Genomic DNA, 23,439 nt, shown 5'->3' with positions numbered 1-23,439 from the left:
GATGACCTAATCGGCCATCAGTGGGAATAGAGGCTCCTTGGTCTTCCAAACTCCATATGACCTAGCACAAGGCAAGGCCTGGGCCAAGTAGTGGGAGNGGGTGGGTAGGGGAACAGAGGTGGGGGGGAGGGGTATGGGAATCTTTCGGGATAGCATTTGAAATGTAAATAAAGAAAATAATAATAATAATAAAAAAAAACTAAGCACAAAAGTATAAGTTCAAATAATTCTATAAATATGGTGACGAAATAAAAAACAGAGAGGGGGAGAAAGGAAGAAGGGAGGGAGGGAGGTGCAAGGGGAAGGGGAAGGGGAAGGGGAAAGGGAAGGGGAAGGGAGGCAGGCAGGCAGGCTTATTATCTTCTGTGGCACAGAAAGGTATAAACATAGAGTTCTGAGAGGTCAACCTGAGGAGAAATCTAATCTAAGGAAATAAGCCAACATAGGGAAAATATCACAAGTAGAAATTTGAGTCAATATATATTGGACCCACTGACCCACATAGTTTTGGCTTTATGAGCTATTAAATGTCCTCTTCCTAATTGATGAACCTAGTTGATTAGGCTTTTGTCACTCTCAATCACAATGGCCCCAACCAATAGCCAGAAAAGGGAACTATGATAAATTCATCTGGACTGAATTATTCATCATTTAGTGATTGGCAAATTACATTATCTCTTAGCCATGGTGTGCTCATCTGTAAGGTGAAGATAATTACGGTTTTTCTTCCAGAGTGGCCACGATGAGAAAGTATGGTTGAAATGTGAAAGATTCAAATTCATGAAATATAATGTTTTCCATGAGGTATAATGGTGCTCACACATTCAGCTCACTTGAATTTTGCTCCGGATGCCTAGACTATGTATTTTTGTACAGGTAGCAGGAAAGCTGGCTACGCTTTCTTAGGCCACCTACTCAGACCCACATTCCCTCTAAAAGCACCACACTGGAAATGACATTCTCAACCCTATTGAGACTTAGTACTCTCATGGCCATTGTAGATGACTTCAGTGGAAGGCAGTGATGTGAATGAAAAGGAGAAGCGGGGAACTCAACTACTATTGAGATGTACAAGTCTCAGCCTAGAAAGGAAATGAAGAAGGAAAAACAAGATACCTTGTTTCCTCAATAGATTACTAATCCTATAATAATAACACCTAATAAAGTATGAGTATGTTCAAACATCTAGAAAAAGGAACAAATGTATTAAAAAGAACAAAGGGATTAATGACATAGAGAAGTCAATAGAAGATAGGATAATAACCTTCAATTAAGAGAACTGTTGGACAATTTCAAATTAAAATGATTCTAGAAATGAAAAAAATCAATAATCCAAGTAAAAAATCTTATTGGGAAATCTAATCAGACAAGACCCCGTAGAAAACAGAGGGGGTAAGTTGAGAGGGAGGAGGGAGAAGAGGAAGAAGGGGAAGCTATGATCAGGATATAAAGTAAATTAATAAAAATTTTCCAGTACCAGGCAGTGATTATCTCTCTAGAGTTTTTGGTTACTGAGATCCTATAAACCCCCAAATATTACAGGCTACATATTGCCAATGTTTTTGGTAAGCTTCCAGAGTTTGACAGAAAGACCCTACTGTTGAAGTAATTAGATACTTGAGCCATAAGATGTAAGGACAATCAGGTAGCAAAAAAGAAGCTTCACCCATAGTGGCTGGTGGTCATAGTGCTAAAAATTCTATGCATGTGACTGGAGGAAAAAGTAACAGGCTTACGTATAAACACTGCCTTCTATAATGAAGACTGGCTTTGGAAAGACATGCCCATGAGTAGGACACTGAGAGACATGAATGATGTCAACTCACATAATCAACCTTTTTCTGATTGGACTGAAGGCCCACTTCACAAGATATGAGTTATGCTTGGTACCATTAACTGGACTATATCATAGCCCTAGGGGAGAACCTATTACAATTATTCTGATAAATAGACATAAATTAATTTTTACTAATTATAATAAAATATTATGCTGCCTAAATTATCTATATTTACAGATTTGTGCATATCTCAACCTTCATCAGATAAGCCACTTTTTGCAGTAGATAGCAATTAATTTTGAGGTCTACAACTGATCAGTGTATGAAGATATGACTGTAGAGTCCTCAGCTGTAAATGAGATATCTATCTTCTCAGGGGTCATCATGGAATTGGATATAGGATGAGTTTAAGAGCTAGAGTTATTGGATACATGCAGAAATATAGTATGTGCTGAACATGACAGCACTGTTGCACATATAAACTCATAACAGCTGCAACTGCATGTACAAGACCTGTACACAATCGTGTCAAAAGAGAATCTCAGCATGGATGGGAGGGGCTTACGAAGTCCCACTACTACCTACGGAGCTACTAGTAATTAATGGAGAGTTGGTTTTCAGGGATGCAGCTGGAGAAGCCACCCACAGCCCAGTAAGTAGGTGGTCTTATATAATCCACATTTGGTAGCCCTAACTGGAATTGGTGTGTTTTTTAAAAAGCACATGGAATCTGGGAGGGAAAAGTGTGGGGAGGATCAGATAGGCATTGAGTAGAATGGCATCAAAGATGGACTTGACAAAAACATATATGCTTGCATGAAATTATCAATATAATAAACCAAAATTAGAAAGAAAAATACATAAGTTCTCATCTCAAAAAATCCAAATATATTCTGTTTTAATATCACAAAGTTAAACTACTCCTAATTTATAATAATCATAACAGAAACTACTATTTTAAAAATATTTAACTGGCTTATGTATTTTGATTAATATAATTGTCTTAGTTACTTTTATACTATTGTGCCAAGACACGGTGACTCAGACAACTTAGAGAAGAAATAATTTATTGGGAGCTTACACTTTCAGAGGGTGAGTTCATGATCATCATGGTGGGGAGTTTAGCAGCAGGCAGGCATGGTCCTGGGGCAGCTGAGAGCTCACATCTTGAGATGTAAGTATAAGAGAGAGAGAGCTAATTGGGAATAGCATGGGCTTTTGAAACCTTAAAGGACAGAATTGCCAATCCTTCCCAAACAGCCTCTCCAACTCAGTACCAAGTATTTAATATATAAGCGTACGGGGGCCATTCTCACTCAGACCACCATCATTATAAACATCTTCAATTTAAAAATATTTTCAAAGCAATTCCAGACTTTGTGGTATAGGCCTATAGTTTTAGGAGGCTAATGCAAAAAGGAGGTTTTGAGGCCATCCTGGTTATATAGTGAGTTTAGGGTTATCCTGGACTAAATAACGAGATCTTGTCTCAAAAGACCAAGGTTAAGAATGCATCTCATTGTTAAGAATGCTTGACAAAGAGTAAAAAAAGGCATACATTACATCCCTAGGTAGAAATTATCAGACTATGCATCATTTATTTTTGTAGAAGAGGCCATTTCTTAAGAAAATGATTATCTTTTATTCATTGTTTCATTGTTTAATTCTTGAGTTGATCAAGATTCAGCAAGAGTATAAGATTTTATTTAAGTGTATCATTTTTAAATGGAACCTCCAATTTTCCAGCTTTCTGTTCTTTAAAAGCCATGACAGATATCTTTCCTTTGCCAGTAAAGTCATTGATAAGATCATACCTTTCTAGCTTTTCAGACAAGTGGTCAGCTGAATCAGCAGAAGGGGCTTGGTATATGTCTGACAACTCCAAGTGGTGTCTGTACCCTTTCCTCAAAATTGGTGTGGTCCAGCTAAAAGAGAGGAAGGCAGACAGATTTAGTCACTTGATTAGGTCTCCAATGTGGACATGTTCTTATACCAACTGTGTGCATACAAAAACATGAAAGTGAAATAAGACGAGTTACATAAACACAGTAATTCATGTCTTAGTTGATATAGCCACATAAACACCAACTCTAAGCTGATGCCATTGCTTCATTCCGAATAGACAAGAAACCTATTACAGTGTCGTCTTTCCCAAATGTAGCCTAGGGCAATTCAGCAATGAGTTAGCTTTGACACTGCTGCTGATGCTGTGGTGTGCTTGCAGACAGGAGCCTAGCCTGGCTGCCCTCAGAGAGGCCCAACAAGCAGCTGGAAGAGTTAGATGCAGATACTAGCACCCAAACAATACATGGAAGCAGCGGACACCTGTGGTTGAATTGGGAAAAAGCTAGAGGAAGCTGAGGAAGAGGGCAGCCCCAGGAAGACCAGAAATCTCTAGAGACTTGAGGCCCCAGGGAATGGGGAGGTTTGGTGGGGTGGGGGTTGGGTTTGGGGGTAGAGGATAGGGACATTCTCTTGGAGACAAGGGGGAGGTAGGGGACAGGGTGTGGTCAGTGGGAAGACTTCGAGGGAGATGAAGACTAGACTGTAAAAAACGATTAAAGAATAAATTTTTTAAAAAAAATTTTTAAAAAAATCTAAAAAGTGAGTATAAACAGTGAATAGCTTATACAAGTTAGCTGATATAATTATCAATGTATCATTGCTTGAAAATAAGAATCATCACTGTTCTGTTTACACTGTAGATATTTATTAGAAGTTATATATAATTTATGATGGAAGAAATAAGCAGATTAGCCCTATTTGCTCAAACATTCTGCTTTTAACTATTAAGGCAACAGGCAGGATAACTTTCACAATGACAGATATCAGAAATTCTAACACACACACACACACACACACACACACCTTAAAGCCTGTAACTAGTGACACCTCCTCCACTCCAACAAGGCCACTCTTCCTTTTTTTTTTTTTTATTTCATTATTTGTTAACATTAGCTTTATTTTGCAATGAACACTAATACAGTAATGCTATGTGATATATATTCTCTGTAATAAAAAATGTTTACCTTATTGTCCAACAAAAACCTCAACACAGCAAGTAAGAGAACTGTTCCATTAGAGGGGTCAATATTAAGTTGTCTGGCAAAACAAAGATTTACACTTTGATTTTTTTTAAATTTTTTTATTAGATATTTTCTTTATTTACATTTCAAATGCTATCCCGAAAGTTCCCTATACCCTCCCCCTGCCCCTGCTCCCCTTCCCACCCACTCCCACTTCTTGAAGGCGACACCTCTTAATCCTTCCCAGCTTCACCAGCTGGTGACCAAGTATTAGCCTTTGGAAGTCACTCTCATTCAGACCACCACAATACTCATTTTCTATTTAAAATATTTTGACAGCAAGCCAGACATGGTGTCACATGCCTATAGTCCCAGAACTTGGGAGGCTGAGGAAAAGAAGGTGATTATAGAGGCTATCCTGTGTATATAGTGAATTTAAAGTCAGCCTATATATATATGGAAGCCTGAAAAATATGAGAGGAAGACAGGCTGAGAAGAAAAGGAACATTGTACTGGCTAGTTTTGTGTCAACTTGACACAGCTGGAGTTATCACAGAGAAAGGAACATCAGNTGNGGAAATGCCTCCATGAGATCCAGCTGTAAGGCATTTTCTCAATTAGTGATCAAGCAGGGAGGGCCCCTTGTGGGTGGTGCCATCTCTGGGCTGGTAGTCTTGGGTTCTATAAGAGAGCAGGCTGAGCAAGCCAGAGCAGGCAAGCCAGTAAAGAACATCCCTCCATGGCTTCTGCATCAGCTCCTGCTTTCTGACCTGCTTGAGTTCCAGTCCTGCATCCTTTGGTGATCAACAGCAGTATGGAAATGTAAGCCAAATAAACCCTTTCCTCCCCAACTTGCTTCTTGGTCATGATGTTTGTGCAGGAATAGAAACCCTGACTAAGACAATCATATATCAAGAGAAAATTTTAAAATAAATTCAAATGAATGAGATATATCTCAGCTTAAATTTTTTGTTTGTTGTTTTGAGACAGTATTTTCTGTGTAACCCTAGCTGTCCTGGAACTAACTTTTTAGACCATGCTGACCTTGAACTCATAGAGATCAACCTGTTTCTGCTCTGGAGTGCTGGGATTAAAGGCATGTATAATTACTGCAAATCAAATTTTGTGTATTTGCTTAAGGAAGAAATTCATCTGGATTTAGTGGTTTACAAAACTGGTTTCTCCCTCAGCACCTCTTTTTGTATCTCAGAGATGTCTAAGATTTATTGTTATTGAGACTTTTTAATGATGTAAAAAAGAAATATGCACACTAAACCACCAAAAGTCAGTATCTGAGAAGCAAGATAAACATGTAACAGAAAAACATACTCTATCAAAGCCATTTGAGAGAGCAAAGACATGTCTCGCCAATTTTCAACATTTTGATACTGCTTTAGGGCAAAATGTTCCAGGTGGCCTTCATGATTACCCTCCTCCCTCCCATATAAGGGTCCATATTCTTTACACTACTTCTATCTCTGGCTTGATTGCCAGAACCGGCCCTATGTCCTTAATTGGTCTGTAAGTTGTCTTTAAGGCTGATCTAAATTTAGGTCCATCCATAAGATTAAGTAAACTTATTATCCATTGCTTGCTAAGACATTGGTGATTGATTATGATTTAGTGCTTCACTTTCTCCCTTTAACTTGCAAGCTTACACTTTAACAAAAGCCTTCTTTGACAAAGGTTAAGTAGATGTTTTCACAGCTCACTGTGATTCACTGGTCATTCTTGTCAGAGGGGAAAAAATAAATTGTGAATATTCATGAAAGTGGACTGGGTGCATGAGGAAAATGGTGCCACAATGGTGCAGTGCCTCTAGTGGCATCATCTAAGAAAGGGTACTGCAGCTAGGTACTCATCGCCTGGCATCTCACAGAAGGAAAGTGACACAGAAAAGTAGCTGGCAGTAAGTACAGGAGGTAAAAGGGAGATGGCAGTGTGGGATGTTGTGATTTAGGCTATTGTCCTCCATAAACTTAAAGCAAGCAGTTACTACAATTTTTTTTAAAGTATCTATTTAGCAATTGTCAAAGAAGTTTCACAACCATTAGCACGTTATTTGCATTTGAAATTTCTGTTAAGCAAACAGGACAAAAAGGGGTGTTGCTTTATTGCCAGGATTAGGAAATGGTACTCAGAGGCATAAAACTTTTCTGAATTACTAACATCAAAGATTTCTTCACATTCTCCTGAATTCATTTAACCATGTTTAGCTTTAGAAAAGTAGGTAGAGTGAGTTGTATTAAAATAATAAACACAAACTTAAAGTAAGGGAAGTGAGAACTAATAGGCAGCAGGTAGGGGTGTGATCTGCAAACAAATATCCCCCTTTCCAGAAAACAAAAGCAAACCTGACTCATGACCATCAGCAGGCACTGCTTTATAAGGACTCTTTTCATGATCAACCTCGAGCTACTACAGAGGAGAACTGGGGAGAGTACTGACCTGCATGAATTATTAGTATGTCTACTTCCTCAGAGACAATGAACACGAACGGCCTTAATACCATGATAGCAAGGTACAAAATAAATGTAAAGTGATAGCCTCTTGAACCTTTGTTTGCCATATTGTAGTTTAACTTCTACAATCTGATATTTAACAATGGCTATGTTTAGCAGCTAGTTCACAGTTCAATTCAGCTAGAAAGACTCAAGTGTGCTGATGAAGGCTAGCAGAGATTCGAAATCTCAGAAGGCTGATGGAATGGGTAAGATCTTTAGAACACAGTTAAAAAAAATGTATTCCACCTACCAGAAGCCTTGTGCTCTCAGTAGATTTGAAAATATTAAAATGACACACCACCTTTTAAGCAAGTAGAATTTTATTGTCCTCCAATACCATGCCTCAAAAGGCATTTAGAGGCAAATTTGAAATCATCTTTTCCCCTTGGCTCATGTATGAACTATAGTGGCCATCCCCATAAATGAGCTTCCAGCTCATTTCAAAGTAACACAATGTGTGAGATGCTTTTATAAAAACCATCCTTTGCTATCTCAGAATTTTTAAGATATTATGTTATACAGTGACATCTAGTTTTAGCAAGAGAACCATAGATCAACTACTGGAGGCAAAATAAAATTCAGTAGTATAATATTCTCCCACATCACACAGCTGACTACCAGTATTTTATTATTAGTTAGTATTTCTTTTTGGCAATGACAATACAATGAACCTATATTTGTGCTCCCAAATTGAAACTGGTTCAAAGTAAAATATAAAAACTAAAATATAGGGACAGGAGGATGATCAGTGGTTTAGAGCATTTGCTGTTCTTACAGAGAACCAGGGTTTGATTCTCAGCACCCGCATGGTGACTCACAACATCTGGGACTCCAGGTCCAGGGGATCTGATGTCCTGTTTTGACCTCTGAGGGCTCCAGGCACATATGCAGTACACATATTTACATACAGGTAAAACACTCATCATATACAAGTCTAAATCACCAGAGCCACCTTAGAGAAAGATTTTTGTATCCCTATTAACTGCAGATCAGTCTAAGAAATATAAAACAAAACTTAAAAAAAGAAAGAAAGAAAAATCAGACATTCAAGTTTTAGACACTTTGCAATATTAATGTGAAATTCAAGCCATTCTTCTTTTCAATGATTCTGATTATACTCAATGGACTTGTGTAAATTCAGTATTGTTCAAGCCAGGAGTTTATAGTCAGTCAGGTATTTCATGAGTCTCAGTGGTTCACTTGGAACAAGAGGCAATGAACTGAGGCTCTCCTTTTCTGTCTTTCCATTGTCCCTGAGAGCTCTTCACCTCATATCCAAATGACTTTATGCATCTTGATTCATAACCAGCCACTATATATATTCATGGACTTACAAATTAGTATTTCTCAAAAATATAGTGGTCTCCAAAATTTTGGCTAGTTCTAAAAGAAACTAGCTAATCAACTATGAGGTAGCAGACTCGTGTGTATTTTTTAAGAGTTTACTAACATTCAGAGAAAAAAAAACCTAATATCTTAGATATACTGTTCTATTCACTTAACCATGGGAAGCTTCAGATTTTATTATAAAAAATGCTAGTATTTTAGTTTTTAAACAAGCACATATTAACCCTACTGTTTAGTTTAGTTCATTCCATTTCTTTGTGAAAACCCTATTTTTTTTTATAGGATAACATCTCATTTCTAATAATAAGATGATTTGTTGCCAGAGATTGAGGGTAGAAGTCCCTGCTCCAGAATTGCCAAAAACAAGGCTCACCCACCTGTCCAAATAAGCCAATTAAGGAGATGAGCAGTGACAAATGGGTATGGCCTTGTTGAAGTAAGTGTGTCACTGTGGGGGTAGGAATTTATTTTAAAATTTCCAACTTGGTATTGACATTTTTTAAGTCATCACAATAATTTATAATAGTAAAATGCCTCTTAAACATACATGATATCTTTTGAAGCTAAAAGTAATATGCACTCAGCCAGTTTTAAAAATCTATTTGTAACATTAAATATGATAAAAGTAGAAAAAAAAACTCTTATGAAGTCCTTTATGAAAGGATTGTGACAGGTTCCTGATTAGACAGAAACTGTTCCATCTCCAAGGGAGTATAACTGTGTCTTCATAGAATGAATTGGGCAGTGTTCCTTCTGTTTCTATTTTGTGGAATAGTTTGAAGAGTATTGGTATTAGGTCTTCTTTGAAGGTCTGATCCTGGGCTTCTTTTGGTTGAGAGACTTTTAATGCCTGCTTCTATTTCTTTAGGGGTTATGGGACTGTTTAGATGGTTTATCTGATCTTGATTTAATTTAGGTATTTAGCATCTGTCTAGAAAATTAACCATTTAGTCCAGATTTTCCAGTATAGTTGAATGTAGGTTTTTGCAGTAGGATCTGATGATTTTTTTTAATTTCCTCAGTTTCTATTGTTTATATACCTTTTCATTTCTGATTTTGTTGATTTGGATACTGTCTCTGTAACCTCTGGTTAGTCTGACTAAGGGTTCATGTATATTGTTGATTTTTTTCAAAGAACCAGCTCCTGATTTTGTTGATTCTTTGTATAGTTCTTTTTGTTTCTACTTCGTTGATTTCAGCCCTGAGTTTATTTCCTGCTGTCTACTCCTCTCGGGTGTGTTTGCTTCTTTTTATTCTAGAGCTTTCAGGTGTGCTGTCAAGTTGCTAGTGTATTCGCTCTCCAGTTCTTTTAAGAGGGACTGGGAGCTGAATTTTTCTCTTAGCACTGCTTTCATTGTGTCCCATACATTTGGGTGTATTGTGCTTTATCATTAAATTCTAAAAAGTCTTTTTTTCTTTATTTCTTCCTTGACCAATTTATCATTGAGTAGAACGTTCAAATTCCATGTGGATGTGGGCTTTCTGTTGTTTTTGTTGATGTTGAAGACCAGCCTTAGTCCATGATGATCTGATAGGGTACAGGGGATTATTTCAGTCTCCTGTTAAGGCCTGTTTTGTTGACCAATTATATGGTCAGTTTTGGGGACGGTACCATGAGGTGCTAAGAAGAAAGTATATTCTTTTGTTTTAGGATGAAATGTTCTATAGATATGTTAGATTCATTTGGTTCATAACTTCTGTTAGTTTCACTGTGTCTCTGCTTAGATTCTGTTCCCAGGATCTGTCCATTGCTGAGAGCAGGTTGTTGAAGATTCCCACTATTAATGTGTGGGATGCAATGAGTACTTTGAGCTTTAGTAAAAAGTTTCTTTTATGAATGTGGGTGCCCTTGCATTTGGAGCATACATGTTCAGAATTTAGAGTTCTTCTTGGTAGATTTTTCCTTTGGTGCATATGAAGTGTCCTTCCTTATTCTTTTTGATAACTATTGGTTGAAAGCTGATTTTATTTGATATTAGAATGGCTACTCCAGCTTGTTTCCTGGGACCATTTGCTTGGAAAATTGGTTTCAGCCCTTTACTCTGAGGTAGTTTCTGTCTTTGTCCCTGAGGTGGGTTTCCCATATGCAACAAAATGCTGGGTCCTGTGTATGTATCCGTTTGTTATTCTGTATCTTTTTATTGGGAAATTGAGTCCATTGATGTTAAGAGATATTAAGAAATAATGATTGTTGCTTCCTGCTATTTTTGATGTTATTTTTATGTTTGTGTGGCTATCCTCTTTTGGATTTGTTGAAAGATGATTACTTTCTTGCTTTTTCTAGGGTGTAGTTTCCCTCCTTGTGTTGGAGTTTTCCATCTATTATCCTTTATAGTGCTGGTTTTGTGAAAAGATATTGTGTAAATTTATTTTTGTCATGGAATATCTTGGTTTCACCATGTATGATAACAGAGTTTTGTTGGGTATAGTAACCTGGGCTGGCATTTGTGTTCTCTTACAGTCTGTATAATATCTGCCCAGAATCTTCTAGATTTTATAGTCCCTGGTGAGAAGTCTGGTGTAATTCTGATAGATCTGCCTTTATATGTTACTTGACCTTTTTCCATTACTGCTTTTAATATTTTCTTTGTTTTGTGTATTTGGTGTTTGTCCATGTTATAGATATGAAACTGGATCTAGTAATGCTTAAGCAATTTGTTAATGTGAAGTTTAATTTAAAAATAGGCATGTAATATCAATGTTTATTTATTTGTCTACTTTGCCATATTACATAACTAATTTGGAAAAGTAGCACATAATTAAATATAATACCAGAAGCATAAACAACAGTAACTGAAATGGATAAAATGAATAAAACTTTTTATCCTTTAAAATATACAATAAAGAAAATAGTGTATAGTCTACATAATTTCTCCAAGTCAAATATCTGCTAAGTGGTTTTAATATCAGACATATAAAAAACTTCTAACTCAGTAATAGACAAAACCTGAATTATAAAATTACATGAGCTGAATAAAAATGTATCCAAAGTAGAAATTACATAAATGACCAGTAAGTACATGAAATGATCATTACAAAGTAGGAAAATGCAATTCAAAACTACAGCTAGATTCCATTTTATACCCATTAGAATGGCTGTAATAACAACAAACTAAACATAAAAATTGTTGCAAATATATGGAAAATTGTAGCCCTTGTGTTCTGCTAGTGGGAACATAAATTTGTGTATATATTTTAGAAAATAATCAGTAAGATATTTAAAATATTAAGCATAAAGTTACAGCATGACTTACCCATTCCACTTCTAGGTATATACCCCAAAGGATAAAAATGCACATCTACATAAAAACTTATACCCAAATGATATTCATATGAGTATCATTTACAACAGGCAAATGGCTAACAAAATAATAACTGTCAAGTAAAAACTTAACATGTATATCCCTAAACCAAGTAATGAACCATGTGATAATAGTGGCAACTTTTTGAACCACTGAACAAGACCAGTCACAAAACACTGAATTGTTTCATTTGTATGGAGCAACAACATAAATGCAGAAGTAGATTAACAACTGCCTAGAACAAGAAGTGGGAGGCAAATTATATAGCTTGTTTCTCTGCTACTGTGTTAAATCACAGACCAAAAGCAACTTGGAGAAGAAAAGCTTACATTTGTGCATCACAGTTTATCATGGATGGAGGTCAGGGCAGTAACTAACTTAAACAGGAACCTAAAGACAGGAATTGAAGCAGAGGACTTAAGGAGAAGTATGCTTACTAGTTTGATCTCTATGGCTTACGGGATTTCCTTTCTTATATATTGTAAGATCACCTACTAATGAATGGCATTGTCTACAATGGGCTTGCTTCTTCCACATGAATCATTAATCAAACAAACAAACAAAAACCACACACACAAAAAAAACCCACAATGAACGTGCTTATGGGCCAGTCGGATGAAGGCAGTTTCTCAGTGTAGGCTCTTCCCAGGTGGATCTATCTGCTTCAAGTAGACAAGACCCTTGAAACAGATCTGCAGATAGGCATGAGAAAGCTGAATAGTCTCTTTTTTTGTATGAATAAAGGTTCCTACATTTATTTTGTGATATTTAACAAAATTGTAAGTATGCTTAAGTTTCATTATTTTGTATATTGTAAATGGGTAAATTGTTTGATGTGTAAATTCTACCTCAATAAAGCTAAAAGTTAGAAAAGCAGTGTGAAGGGTTGAGAAATCAATGTTGGTACTGGAAGGGTTTTCTAAGTGAGATATACTTGAACTGGTGAAATTTTCCAATGGTGGTTTTCAAACTCTAATCCTTTTCACATATGCAATTGTCTTGGTGGCTCCTGACAATGATATCACAGTGTGTGAGCAGCTCATGGGAACAGCTAACAGTTGATGATAAGCAACATGAATGTTATACATTGTTTATTTACAGTCTCTCAAAGCCAAAAACTTACATTTTGCAACTACTGTGAATTCTGAGGGGGAAAATGGCATTGTGATATTATATTGTATAGAAATGAAGAAGTGTTCATTGGCAGTAAGAGGACACAAGCATTTCTAAACCTAAAGACAACAAGCAAAGCTACAAGAAAAAAATAGAAAAGGAAATAGGAAATGGAAGGGAAGGAAATAGGAAATGGAAGGGAAGAGGAGGGGAAGGGAGGGGAGGGATCCTGCTCATCTTAGGAGATAACATAAGACACAAAGGATGTAATTTATTGTCAAGTACCAATGTACTCTGAAAAAGCAGCCTCAGTGCCTTTCTTTTTTTTTTTCATGGTATAATTTTCCTTTATTGCTAAGATATGTTTATTAATAATTTATCAAAGCAGTTTATTATATTACATTACATTTAATACATGGAAGTTTTTAAAATATTATTTTATTTTTAATTTTTTTTACACTCCATATTCCATTCCTTGCCCCCCACCCCATCCACCCTCCAACTGCTCCACATACCACACTTCCTCCCCACCCCACCCTGTCTCCAAGTGGATGTCCCCACCCTCCACCCCACCTGACTTCTAAACTCCCTGGGGCCTCCAGTCTCTTGAGGGTTAGGTGCATCATCTCTGAATGAACACAGACCTGGCAGTCCTCTACTGTATATGTGTTGGGGGCCTCATATCAGCTGGTGTATGCTGCCTGTTTGGTGGTCCAGTGTTTGAGAGCTCTCAGGGGTCCAGATTAATTGAGATTGCTGGTCCTTGTACAGGATCACCCTTATCCTCAGCTTCTTTCAACCTTCCTTAATTCAACAACAGAGGTCAGCTGCTTCTGACCATTGGTTGGGTGCAAATATCTACATCTGACTCTTTCAGCTGCTTGTTGGTCTTTCGGAGGGCAGTCATGATAGACCCCTTTTTGTGAGCGCTCCATAGCCTCAGTAATAGTGTCAGGCCTTGGGACCTCCCCTTTAGCTGGATCCCACTTTGGGCCTGTTGCTGGACCTTATTTTCCTCAGGCTCCTCTCCCTTTCCATCCCTGTAATTCTTTCAGACAGGAACAATTATGGATCAGAAATGTGACTGTGGGATGGGAACCCCATCCCTCAACTGATGCTGTCTTCCTGCTGGAGGTAGGCTCTATATGTACCCTCTCCCTACTGTCAGGTGTTTTATCTAAGGTCCCTCCCTTTGAGTCCTGGGAGTCTCTGACCTCCCAGCTCTCTAGTGCATTCTGGGAGGTCCCCCAACCTCATATTTCCTAAGGTTGCCTTTTGACATTCTTTCTGCTGGCCCTTGTGGCTTAAGTCCTTTTCCCTCACCCAATACCAGATCAGATTCCCCTCCCCTCCCCAACCCTGTCCACTTTCCCTTTTAATTGTATGATATTCCACTTTATATTAGCTTTAAATAAAAATGCTAACGTTTTAGGTTCCCATTGAGTAGAATTCGTGCTGAAATAGTGCCTCTAAAGTGAGGGAAGATGAAGGGGCAAGGCTCACTAAGGCTGCCGGCAGGGAGCAGGGAATTCTGCGAACCAGTATACCTGCTTAGTGTGGGTTACAGGGATCCTCTACAGTGGTCTGCATAACAAACATTCTAAATTAACGGAAACAGCAGAACATATTTATTTAGAAGACTTCATCCATGTGCTGACATCTCTACACGGTGTTAAAGGGGTTTATGTAAAGAGATAATAAGTTCACATTTCACAGTTTGTTCCACGTTTTTAAAGTCTCAGGAACCATACATAACCAATGTTCATATCTGTTCCTGAAGATGAGAAAGGCCATGAATGTACTAGACATTGAGATTCTGCTGTTACAAAACAATCAGCCTCCTATTGTTTTTGTCTCTTTTTCATTGCTTTGCAAATCTTACTATGTAGCCCAGATGACCTGAAACTCATGATCTCCTATCTCATCCTCATCATTGAATTTTTTAAAGAATAAATTGCTATTATGTGATTTTTTAACAAAGAAAGGATTTAAACACTAAGATAACTTTTATAGTATAATTGTGAATATTGACTATACATATTGCTGTTTAAGCTTCATTTGTACTTGAATTTTTTTCAAACCTTATTTTTATTGATGGTTCTTAAATGCTTTAACCTCCCTTTTACCACACCACCCACCTGAGATACTGGGAAAGAAAGGTTATAGGGGTTAGGGAGGACGTGAACCTGTTTAGAAAGGTTCTTTGGAGTAACTTCTGTCTGTTGTTTGGAAATTGGCAGTTTTTCAGTTGCCTCATCAGAAGACTAGATTAAGGATGTTGAACTGCCTTTCTATGAAGCCACAGGTATCACTGTAACTACACCAAATCCAAGAAAGATAGTACTAATTGCCCCGTGAAGCTGCTTATTTCCTGCATAAGAGTTTCCTTTTAGGAGACTTCTGAGGAAACAATCGCCTTGAAATTTCTGAGCCATATTTTCATTATCAATAAGAGACATATTTGAAACCAAAAGTATGAAGAAGACAGGAAACAGCCTGGTCTTGCAATTACCGAAGCAATGCTCCTGAGTTATGGACAGGCATGCGTGCAAGCTTACAGATGGAAACCCTGTGCTACCCGGGAATTCACCCACTGTGTAGTGTCAAGTCATCTTCTGGAAAACAGAGGCCAGAAGCATTTTCAAGCACATCCTCATGGAAGTATAAAAGTGGAAAATGGGCATAAGTTCCTCTTGTCTTCTGACTAGGCAACTGAAAAACTGTACTGTGCACAAGTGGCATTCAAAGGCATCTCCTATATGGTAGATACGTGTTTCCTTGCTGATCTTTTAAAAATAATTATTCGATTTATTTCAGTGTTTTCTCCCTTTCTCTAGAACTTTATATCCTTTATTGTGGTTCTTTATTTTGCTTTATCAGACAGCATCACAAAGACCCAAATTCAATACTTTTGATTTATCACAGAAATAAACACGTCCTTTACTGAGCCATGATTGTCATTCTGACAGTGACTAAATATTTGGAAGCATACCTACTTGATTCTCCAAGGTTTTTCCCAAATGTATAAAGAATATAATTATCTCTTAGAGACAAAGAACTTCTATGAGGTTCTGGACAAATGGTATATTCCATCATCTGGTATGAGCCATGGCACACAAAGTACACCTTCTTGTGACCTTCAATATCTAAATCATTTAATAGCTCCTCACTATGTGTACAAATAAGTTCTTTTTGTCTTTTGATAGATGTTTGTCATTCATTACATCAAAATGACTTCTATATATTCCAGGATCAGCAGATGGCTTAGGAGGTAGTTAGTGTCAAGTTTGATGACCTAAGCTCAACAAGTAGAAACGATATGGTAGAAAGAGAGGACTGACTTACAAGTTGTCCTCTGACTTCCATACATTAGTGCACAGCAGTGTGTGTGTGCATGTACATATGTGCGCACACATACACACGAAGACACAAATGTAAATTTAAAATGCATTTGCGTCTGGCGGTGGTGGCACACGTCTTTAATCCCAGCACTTGGGAGGCAGAGGCAGGCAAATTTCTGAGTTCGAGGCCACCCTGGTCTACAGAGTGAGTTCCAGGATAGCCAGGGCTACACAGAGAAACCCTGCCTCAAAAACCCAAAAATAAATAAATAAATATAAATAAAATAAAGTAAAATAAAAATGCATTTGCCCACATAGTTTGAGATCATTTTCTCATTTGATTAATTTGTTTGGTAGATAAAATGATACAACAGAGAGTAGAGGCATATATATATATATATATATATATATATATATATATATATATATATATATATATATTTTTAAAAGATGAAAATAGTAACAGGAGCAAGCCAGTCAAAACCCCAGCATGGATTGGGCAGGGGCTCATGAAGTCTTAGCTCTATCTGAGAAGTTATTGGTCATCTGTAGCTGCTGGGGAAGGGAGAGTCAGTATTCAGGGATGCCCATTCCTGAAAGGCTGGATACTCATGCTTAGTAGATGGTCTCCATGCACATATAGTCATATAAGACAGTACTGAATGGCTTCAGTGGGTATTAAATTTAAATAAATAAGAGCACATGAAGTTGGGAGGGAAAAGTAGTGGGAAGAAGAGGATATATGAGAGGGAAAGAGATAGGAGGGGGATTTAATCAAAACACATTCCATGCATGTATAATAAGAATTGGTACCAGGAAGACAGGGTTAAACTTCAGTTTGTGATAAACATAGTTTCCATAGTTCTCCATGCAATCAACTAGTCTGATAAGTCAGTTTGGAATTTTCCTCGTTGTCTTAACCTCCTCTTCCCCAAGCTTGTTTAAGTATGATACCACTTTTAAGGCACTGATACCCACTGTGAATCCCCAGTGGGACTAAAAAAGTGGTGTGGAATTGGATTTGGGCTTCTTATCTGTGGATATTTTCCTACCTCACAGTTAAATATGAAATTTGTTTATTAATGTCATTTTAATCTTTTTTTAACCTTCTATTATGATTACTTCACTGTCTAAAAGTACAACAAATTGAAATGGAAGTTTAAAATCTTTATGCCTTTTCCCTTTTAGTGCTGGGGAGGATGTAAGTAGGCACACTTTTTGACTCGGAATTTAAGGTTCATATCCTGTTCCTGAATTTGGGAGACAAAGTATTTCTATTTACATTGTCCAAAAACCTTGGTATTGCCAAGAACAAACAAGGAAGCTCCCCCAGAGCTGCGGGAGGGGAAAACAGAGGCTCACCCTCACCGTTTCTCACCATGTATTCCTTTGGAAAATTGAGATTCGGCAGGTAATGGAGTTGTTGACCAGATTGGTCCAGGATTTGCCATGAAATAAAACTACTCCGAGGCCTTACTTTAAGTCTCTACTTAATATTTTTATGTTCATTTAAATATAGCAATGTATGTTAATACAAACCTTTTAAGATCTATCAGAAATTAAAATTGCTGATTTTTTTCAAGAACATAACATATATAAATAATAGTGATTAATTCATTGTTTCTAATAAGCAATTTAAGAGATCAAGTTAGCCATCTTAGCAATCAGGTACTTAAAAGGATAGTTCCTAACAAAAACCATGGTAGGTTAGTAAAAGTTATTTTTATAACTATTTAAAGGTTTTGTTTTCCTTTTTTCCTCAAAATGTCATGATCTCTTGTTTCCATTTAGGCTTTAAGAAAATGAACTTTAAAGGAAACATTGAGCCAGATTCTCCAGCTTTTGAACTCTGCAGGAGTTCAACTGGATGAAAACACTGATAATAAGGTGGCTCTTAATTTTTAAAAAGATTCTCCTATCACCATCACTGAGCAAGCTAATCTCTGGTTTAGCTGAGTTACACTGAATAAAAATTGAGAGCTTCCTTGAAACAAAGCCTGACTTCTATTTCTAAGAAGGTTTAAGTGCATTGATATTCATCAGGAAGAGCCTCTCTCCAGTCTGGTTAATTAGTCTCCTGTGTACACTGTTCTACCCTACCCGCCTTCCTCTATTCCTTCCTTTATCAATCACAGGTCCCCAAGTACACTAAACTGTATACCTCATTGCATAAAGAGCTCTGTTTAAGCTGTTGTATTCTCTGCGCTGTCCACTGAACATGGCACATAATTCTCACTCAATGTTTTAAACTATTTAATTAAGATTATTTCACTCTGCTAATTTTTGCTCACAAGATTAAATTCTTAAGGACAACACAGTGTATAATTTATCTTCCTATCTTCATTGTCCTGTTCATTGCACTGAGCAAATTAGAAACTATGTGAATTGATCTGTTAGTAATTAATTCCACAAACATAGTATGTTTATGGCACCCTAAGGACACTGATTGCAAGGACGTTTTGCTTGTTCATTACTTCTGGTCAAGGCACCGAAAGGGGGAAAAAAAAAAAAACCTCTACAAGAATGCAATGCAAACACTGAGAATTTGTACTTGGTCTGAGATACCATGTTCTCTTTACATATCATTAATGGCCCATAATACTAAACATTCAACCAAGAATTTATTTAATTTTGTTTAGTAAAATTTTATGAAATATTTTCATTATCTAAACATTCTTCCCAATATTTGGTCTTCATTAAAATTTTAGTACAGCTATACTAAAGATATACTAAAGTTTCATGAACTACTTACTCCGTAAATAGTTCCGTATCCTGTTTTATAGTGTCCTCTGCACTGTCTCCATTATTTTTTATGGATATATATGTATTTACTTTTTTATTGGATATTTTATTTATTTACATTTTAAATGTTAGCCCCTTTCCTGGTTTCCCTGCTGGAAACCCCCTATCACATCCTCCTCCCCCTGCTTCTAGGAAGGTGCTCATCTACCCACCCACCCCCTCTAACCTCTGATCCTCAAAACATGTAGAGTAAACACACTTAGTAGGTTCCAGACAACGTGACTGTTTTCCATATAAAGGAATAGATTTTGGACATTTATCTGAAGATATGAGGAGAAATCTGTGATAAGGGTGCCTCTGGAGGGTGATACCTCTACAAATCTCAAAATGCTAAGGATCCCCACCAGCATGCTGACAAACCCTAGAGTAAAAAAGCACAGAATAGATTCTCACATCCCTTGGGAAAAGCCAGTTAACTAACACCTTGATGTCAGCCTTGCAGCATTTAGAACTATAACGATAAATTTTGGGTGCCTAATCCATTCAGTTTATAGTACTATGTGATAGCAGCCTCTGCAAACACATGGGCCCCAAACAGAAAGGAAATATGTCGGAGCAAAAGGAGTAGCCTGAATACTTGAAATAAACTTAAAATTTAAGATGAGTGTTGGAAGTGTAACTCAGTGCCTCAGAGCATTTGCTTAGCATGCTGCATTCAGTCAAGAGTTCAAACCCAGCAATGAACACACACACACACACAGACACACACACACACACAAGCATGCACACACACGTACACATGCACATGTACACACACACGCACATGCACATGCACACACATGCACACACACAACTGAGGATGAAAGTCTATGGTAAACAAAACTTGTAGACTGGGCCAGGGATTTTGGGAAAAGGATTATAATTCAGTGACATGTTGTGCCTACTTTCTAGGAGAGGAATGTTCGATGTAGGAAAGAAAGAGCTACTCTCTTATATACTGGACAGAAATTGAAAGGTGTTAAGTGTCTTAGTGCTGATGTGGCTGGTAAGACTGTTACCATTTACTTATTAAAGAGGCATTCTGTATCTTGCACTACTTATCACTGAAGACACAGAAAGTCCTCACAGGGGTGATGGCTATGGCAATTGATAAGATACTTGGAGGTCAGACTGACATTAAATCGGAGCCGGCTGAGCTCCTGTTGTGGGTTGTTCTATTATTTGTGTTAATTCAGTTCCCCAAATCACAAGGGAACCCAGATGTCTGTGCCGACTATACGCTCTCTAATATAAGCAGGCTTCCCCTAATCCACTGACAAAAAGACCAGCCTCCCCAAATGACACCAGACTCCTGGTGACTGCTTTTGAACTCAAACCTGAAAATTGGCTTTCCCAGTCTCCACTCTGAAAACAACCCTGCGAGGCTTGAACTTCATAGTTTTCTTAGTCACAGAAGTTAATTCTTTATAAATAATCTTACATATTAAATAGATCTACTGTTGATTCTTATTCTCAGGAGAAATCTAATATACAGAGTAAATACTTAGAGAATATTGAATATTATTGTAGTCTTAGGCCAGGTTGAAATGAAAGTAACTCATTGTCCCAGTAAGAATAATTGAGTACCAGAAAGATTAAGTGCCTAAGGACACACACGTTAATAAGTCACAGAATGAGGATTCTAGCTAAGCCTGATTCCAAAGTACACATTTCTTCTGCTACATGCTGGTTCCTAAGAACTGACAGAGAAGCTACATGTGAGACTTTTCTAAAAGTATGGAGAGATGAAGCATGGGACTGAAAAATTGCCTGGCACAATCAATATGAGCATAATCTATCTTCAGTGTCTTTGAAATCTTGAATCCCAATATCTGCCACTCTCCAGACACACCCCACAAAATTTTGATCTGAAATGTAAATCTTTTAAAGTGACTGTTTTTTTATTAAGAAATAAAAGGAATAAAAAATTACATATTCTTAAATATATGATAATTTTAGTCCCATAATAGTCCTACAAAGAGGAAAATTTCACTGGACATTTCTTTTTTGGTGACTATTGAAACTTACTGTGATATTTATTGTTATCTCTACATTGTATAAGTGAGCATGTCCCTATAAGACGTATGAGCCAAGCTCAGTTAACAGCCTGGCATGCCTGCAGTACACCTGTTGACACAAAGTCACAGCATAACCCAGGGCTACAAAATACCTAGGAAGTCATAAGTAACGAGCCATAGGTGACATTATCATATTTAAAATAAAGTGGTTATTCATTCTAAGGTGACACTGATTATGAGATTCACTATTAAACCAACACTTCCACTGTCAAAATGTACATGACATACCATTTTTAGAAATTAAAGTTATATAATCATTTATATAAGTACTTATCACTTTTCGAACCATAATTAAAGTTTTAGCCTAAGCCATTTTCATACTCAAGTAAAAATTAGTTTTCTGAATCACTCTTGCCCTTTTGACTCTATGAATAGGTTTATAGTGTAAATCTGCCTTGGCCTCTGGGACAGGTGTATAATTTCAGGTCAAGGTAGAATACTAAACTTGGTGAATGTCTACTGTGATTACAATGCCTGGCATGCCAGACAAGTATCCAAGTATATATTACCTGTTACTTCCAAAACTGGATCACAAAGTACTCTTTCTCAAGGAATATCAAGCAATCAAAGTGAAAAGTCAACATTGTAGGGTGAAATTAATGCCAAAAATAAAAAAAATCAGTTGAAGTCACAGGATACAGAAAATATGCAACTTTTATATATTGCTATATATATATATCTATATTATAATTTATTCCTGGATCTGATAGCCAAAAAGAAGTTAGAAAAAAATCAATTATAAGACAATTCAATTTCAGAAATATATAATTGTGTACAACACAGAAAAAGGAATCAAGAAAATAGTGCTTAAAATATTATATAAATGTTTTGCTTTTATTTGGGACATTATATCTATTTATTTGTGGAAAGGTGATTCTTTTACTGATACATGTGTACACTAGAAATTCCATGAAGTATTTAAATTCCATGAAGACTTACTGATAAAAGCACTTTTTAAAAGAACTATAGATACTACCATATGAAGAAAATCCAAAATTTGCATCTATAAAGTGACAAGCATCAAATTGAAGAACCATCTATCAGGTGTCTCTACCTCTTCCTGCAACCTTAGCAGGTGGATAAGAAGAAAGACCAATAGAAAATCAGATGACATAAATGATGAGAACAAGCGCTAGGTGGTAATGCTGGTATAGATACCAAAGACGGCTGTGATGTGCTTAGAGAGTGAAGGGAAGTAGGGTTAGGAGATGAAAACTCAAAGTCCCAGATTGGTATCCTAGAGAGAAAACGGAAACTAGGAAGGTGGGGTAGGGAGGGAAGTAAAAGGCACTAGCTAGTACTTAGCTACCTTATTCAGGACAGGAAGCACAGCTGGAATCATTACTGTAACTGAGCTGTTACTGTGTGACAATGTTTAGCTACTGCCACTGCCACATTTTCTGGCCTACTATATTGTCTGGTTTTTTGTTTTGTTTTGTCTTGTTTTCAAATAACACTCAAAGTAAACTGTAAGGATGTTGTTATTTTGAGGAAAGTTCCATCCTGCCTCCTGTGGATGTCATAAAGACCTATGCTTTACGTCATAAAGTCTGAATAAATGGGCTAAAGAGATGGCTCAGCGCTTACGAGCTGCTCTTCCAGAGGACCTCACCTCAGTCTTCAGCATCTTCATGATGTCTCCCAACTACCTGCTACTCCAGGCTATTCAACACCCTCTCTGGCTTCCACTGGCAGAATATACACAAGCAAACAAGCTGGAAAAACTACTGTACACATAAAATAAAGTAAATTTTTGTTGTTGTTAAAGTAACAAGCCCTTCCAAGACTAACTGATGGCTTGTTTAATGTTGTCTATAAACAAATGCAGTAAAAAATTATTTCAGAGACAAGAAAAATTAAAGTATATATAAAGCCATGTGAAATAATTTATCAATTCTATTCTAGGTGTGTGATGTATTGATTAAAATTTTATGTCTGGATTTACATCAATCTAAAGGTACATCTGACATCACATCTCTTAGCTTGGTGACTACTAAACTGTAGTCCTCTAAAACCACATTTCTTATATGTGCAATTATCAAAGACAGATAAAAACTTCACTGAGATAATGTATGTAATCTCTTGAGTGTACTTAAGGGCTGGGAGACAGAGGCAAAACTACAAAATTCAGAAACTACCCAAGAGAAAAATTCAATTTGTGGCAAGTTG

General features: G+C 37.0%; 1 protein-coding gene across 1 annotated transcript in view; it reads right to left on the bottom strand.

Moving 5' to 3' along the window:
• Nucleotides 1–23,439, bottom strand: part of Cftr (CF transmembrane conductance regulator) — a 148,114-nt gene that overhangs the window by 116,786 nt on the left and 7,889 nt on the right. Inside the window, exon 2 of the mRNA XM_021190745.1 lies at nucleotides 3,593–3,703. Within this exon, the coding sequence (XP_021046404.1) occupies nucleotides 3,593–3,703 (111 nt within the window). The remainder of the gene's footprint in view (nucleotides 1–3,592; nucleotides 3,704–23,439) is intronic.

The sequence above is a fragment of the Mus pahari genome, chromosome 2 (genome assembly GCF_900095145.1).
Source record: "Mus pahari chromosome 2, PAHARI_EIJ_v1.1, whole genome shotgun sequence".
Taxonomy (NCBI): Eukaryota; Metazoa; Chordata; class Mammalia; order Rodentia; family Muridae; genus Mus; species Mus pahari.
The sequence above is the reverse complement of the archived record's forward strand: the minus strand, read 5'-3'. Positions and strand labels throughout refer to the sequence as shown.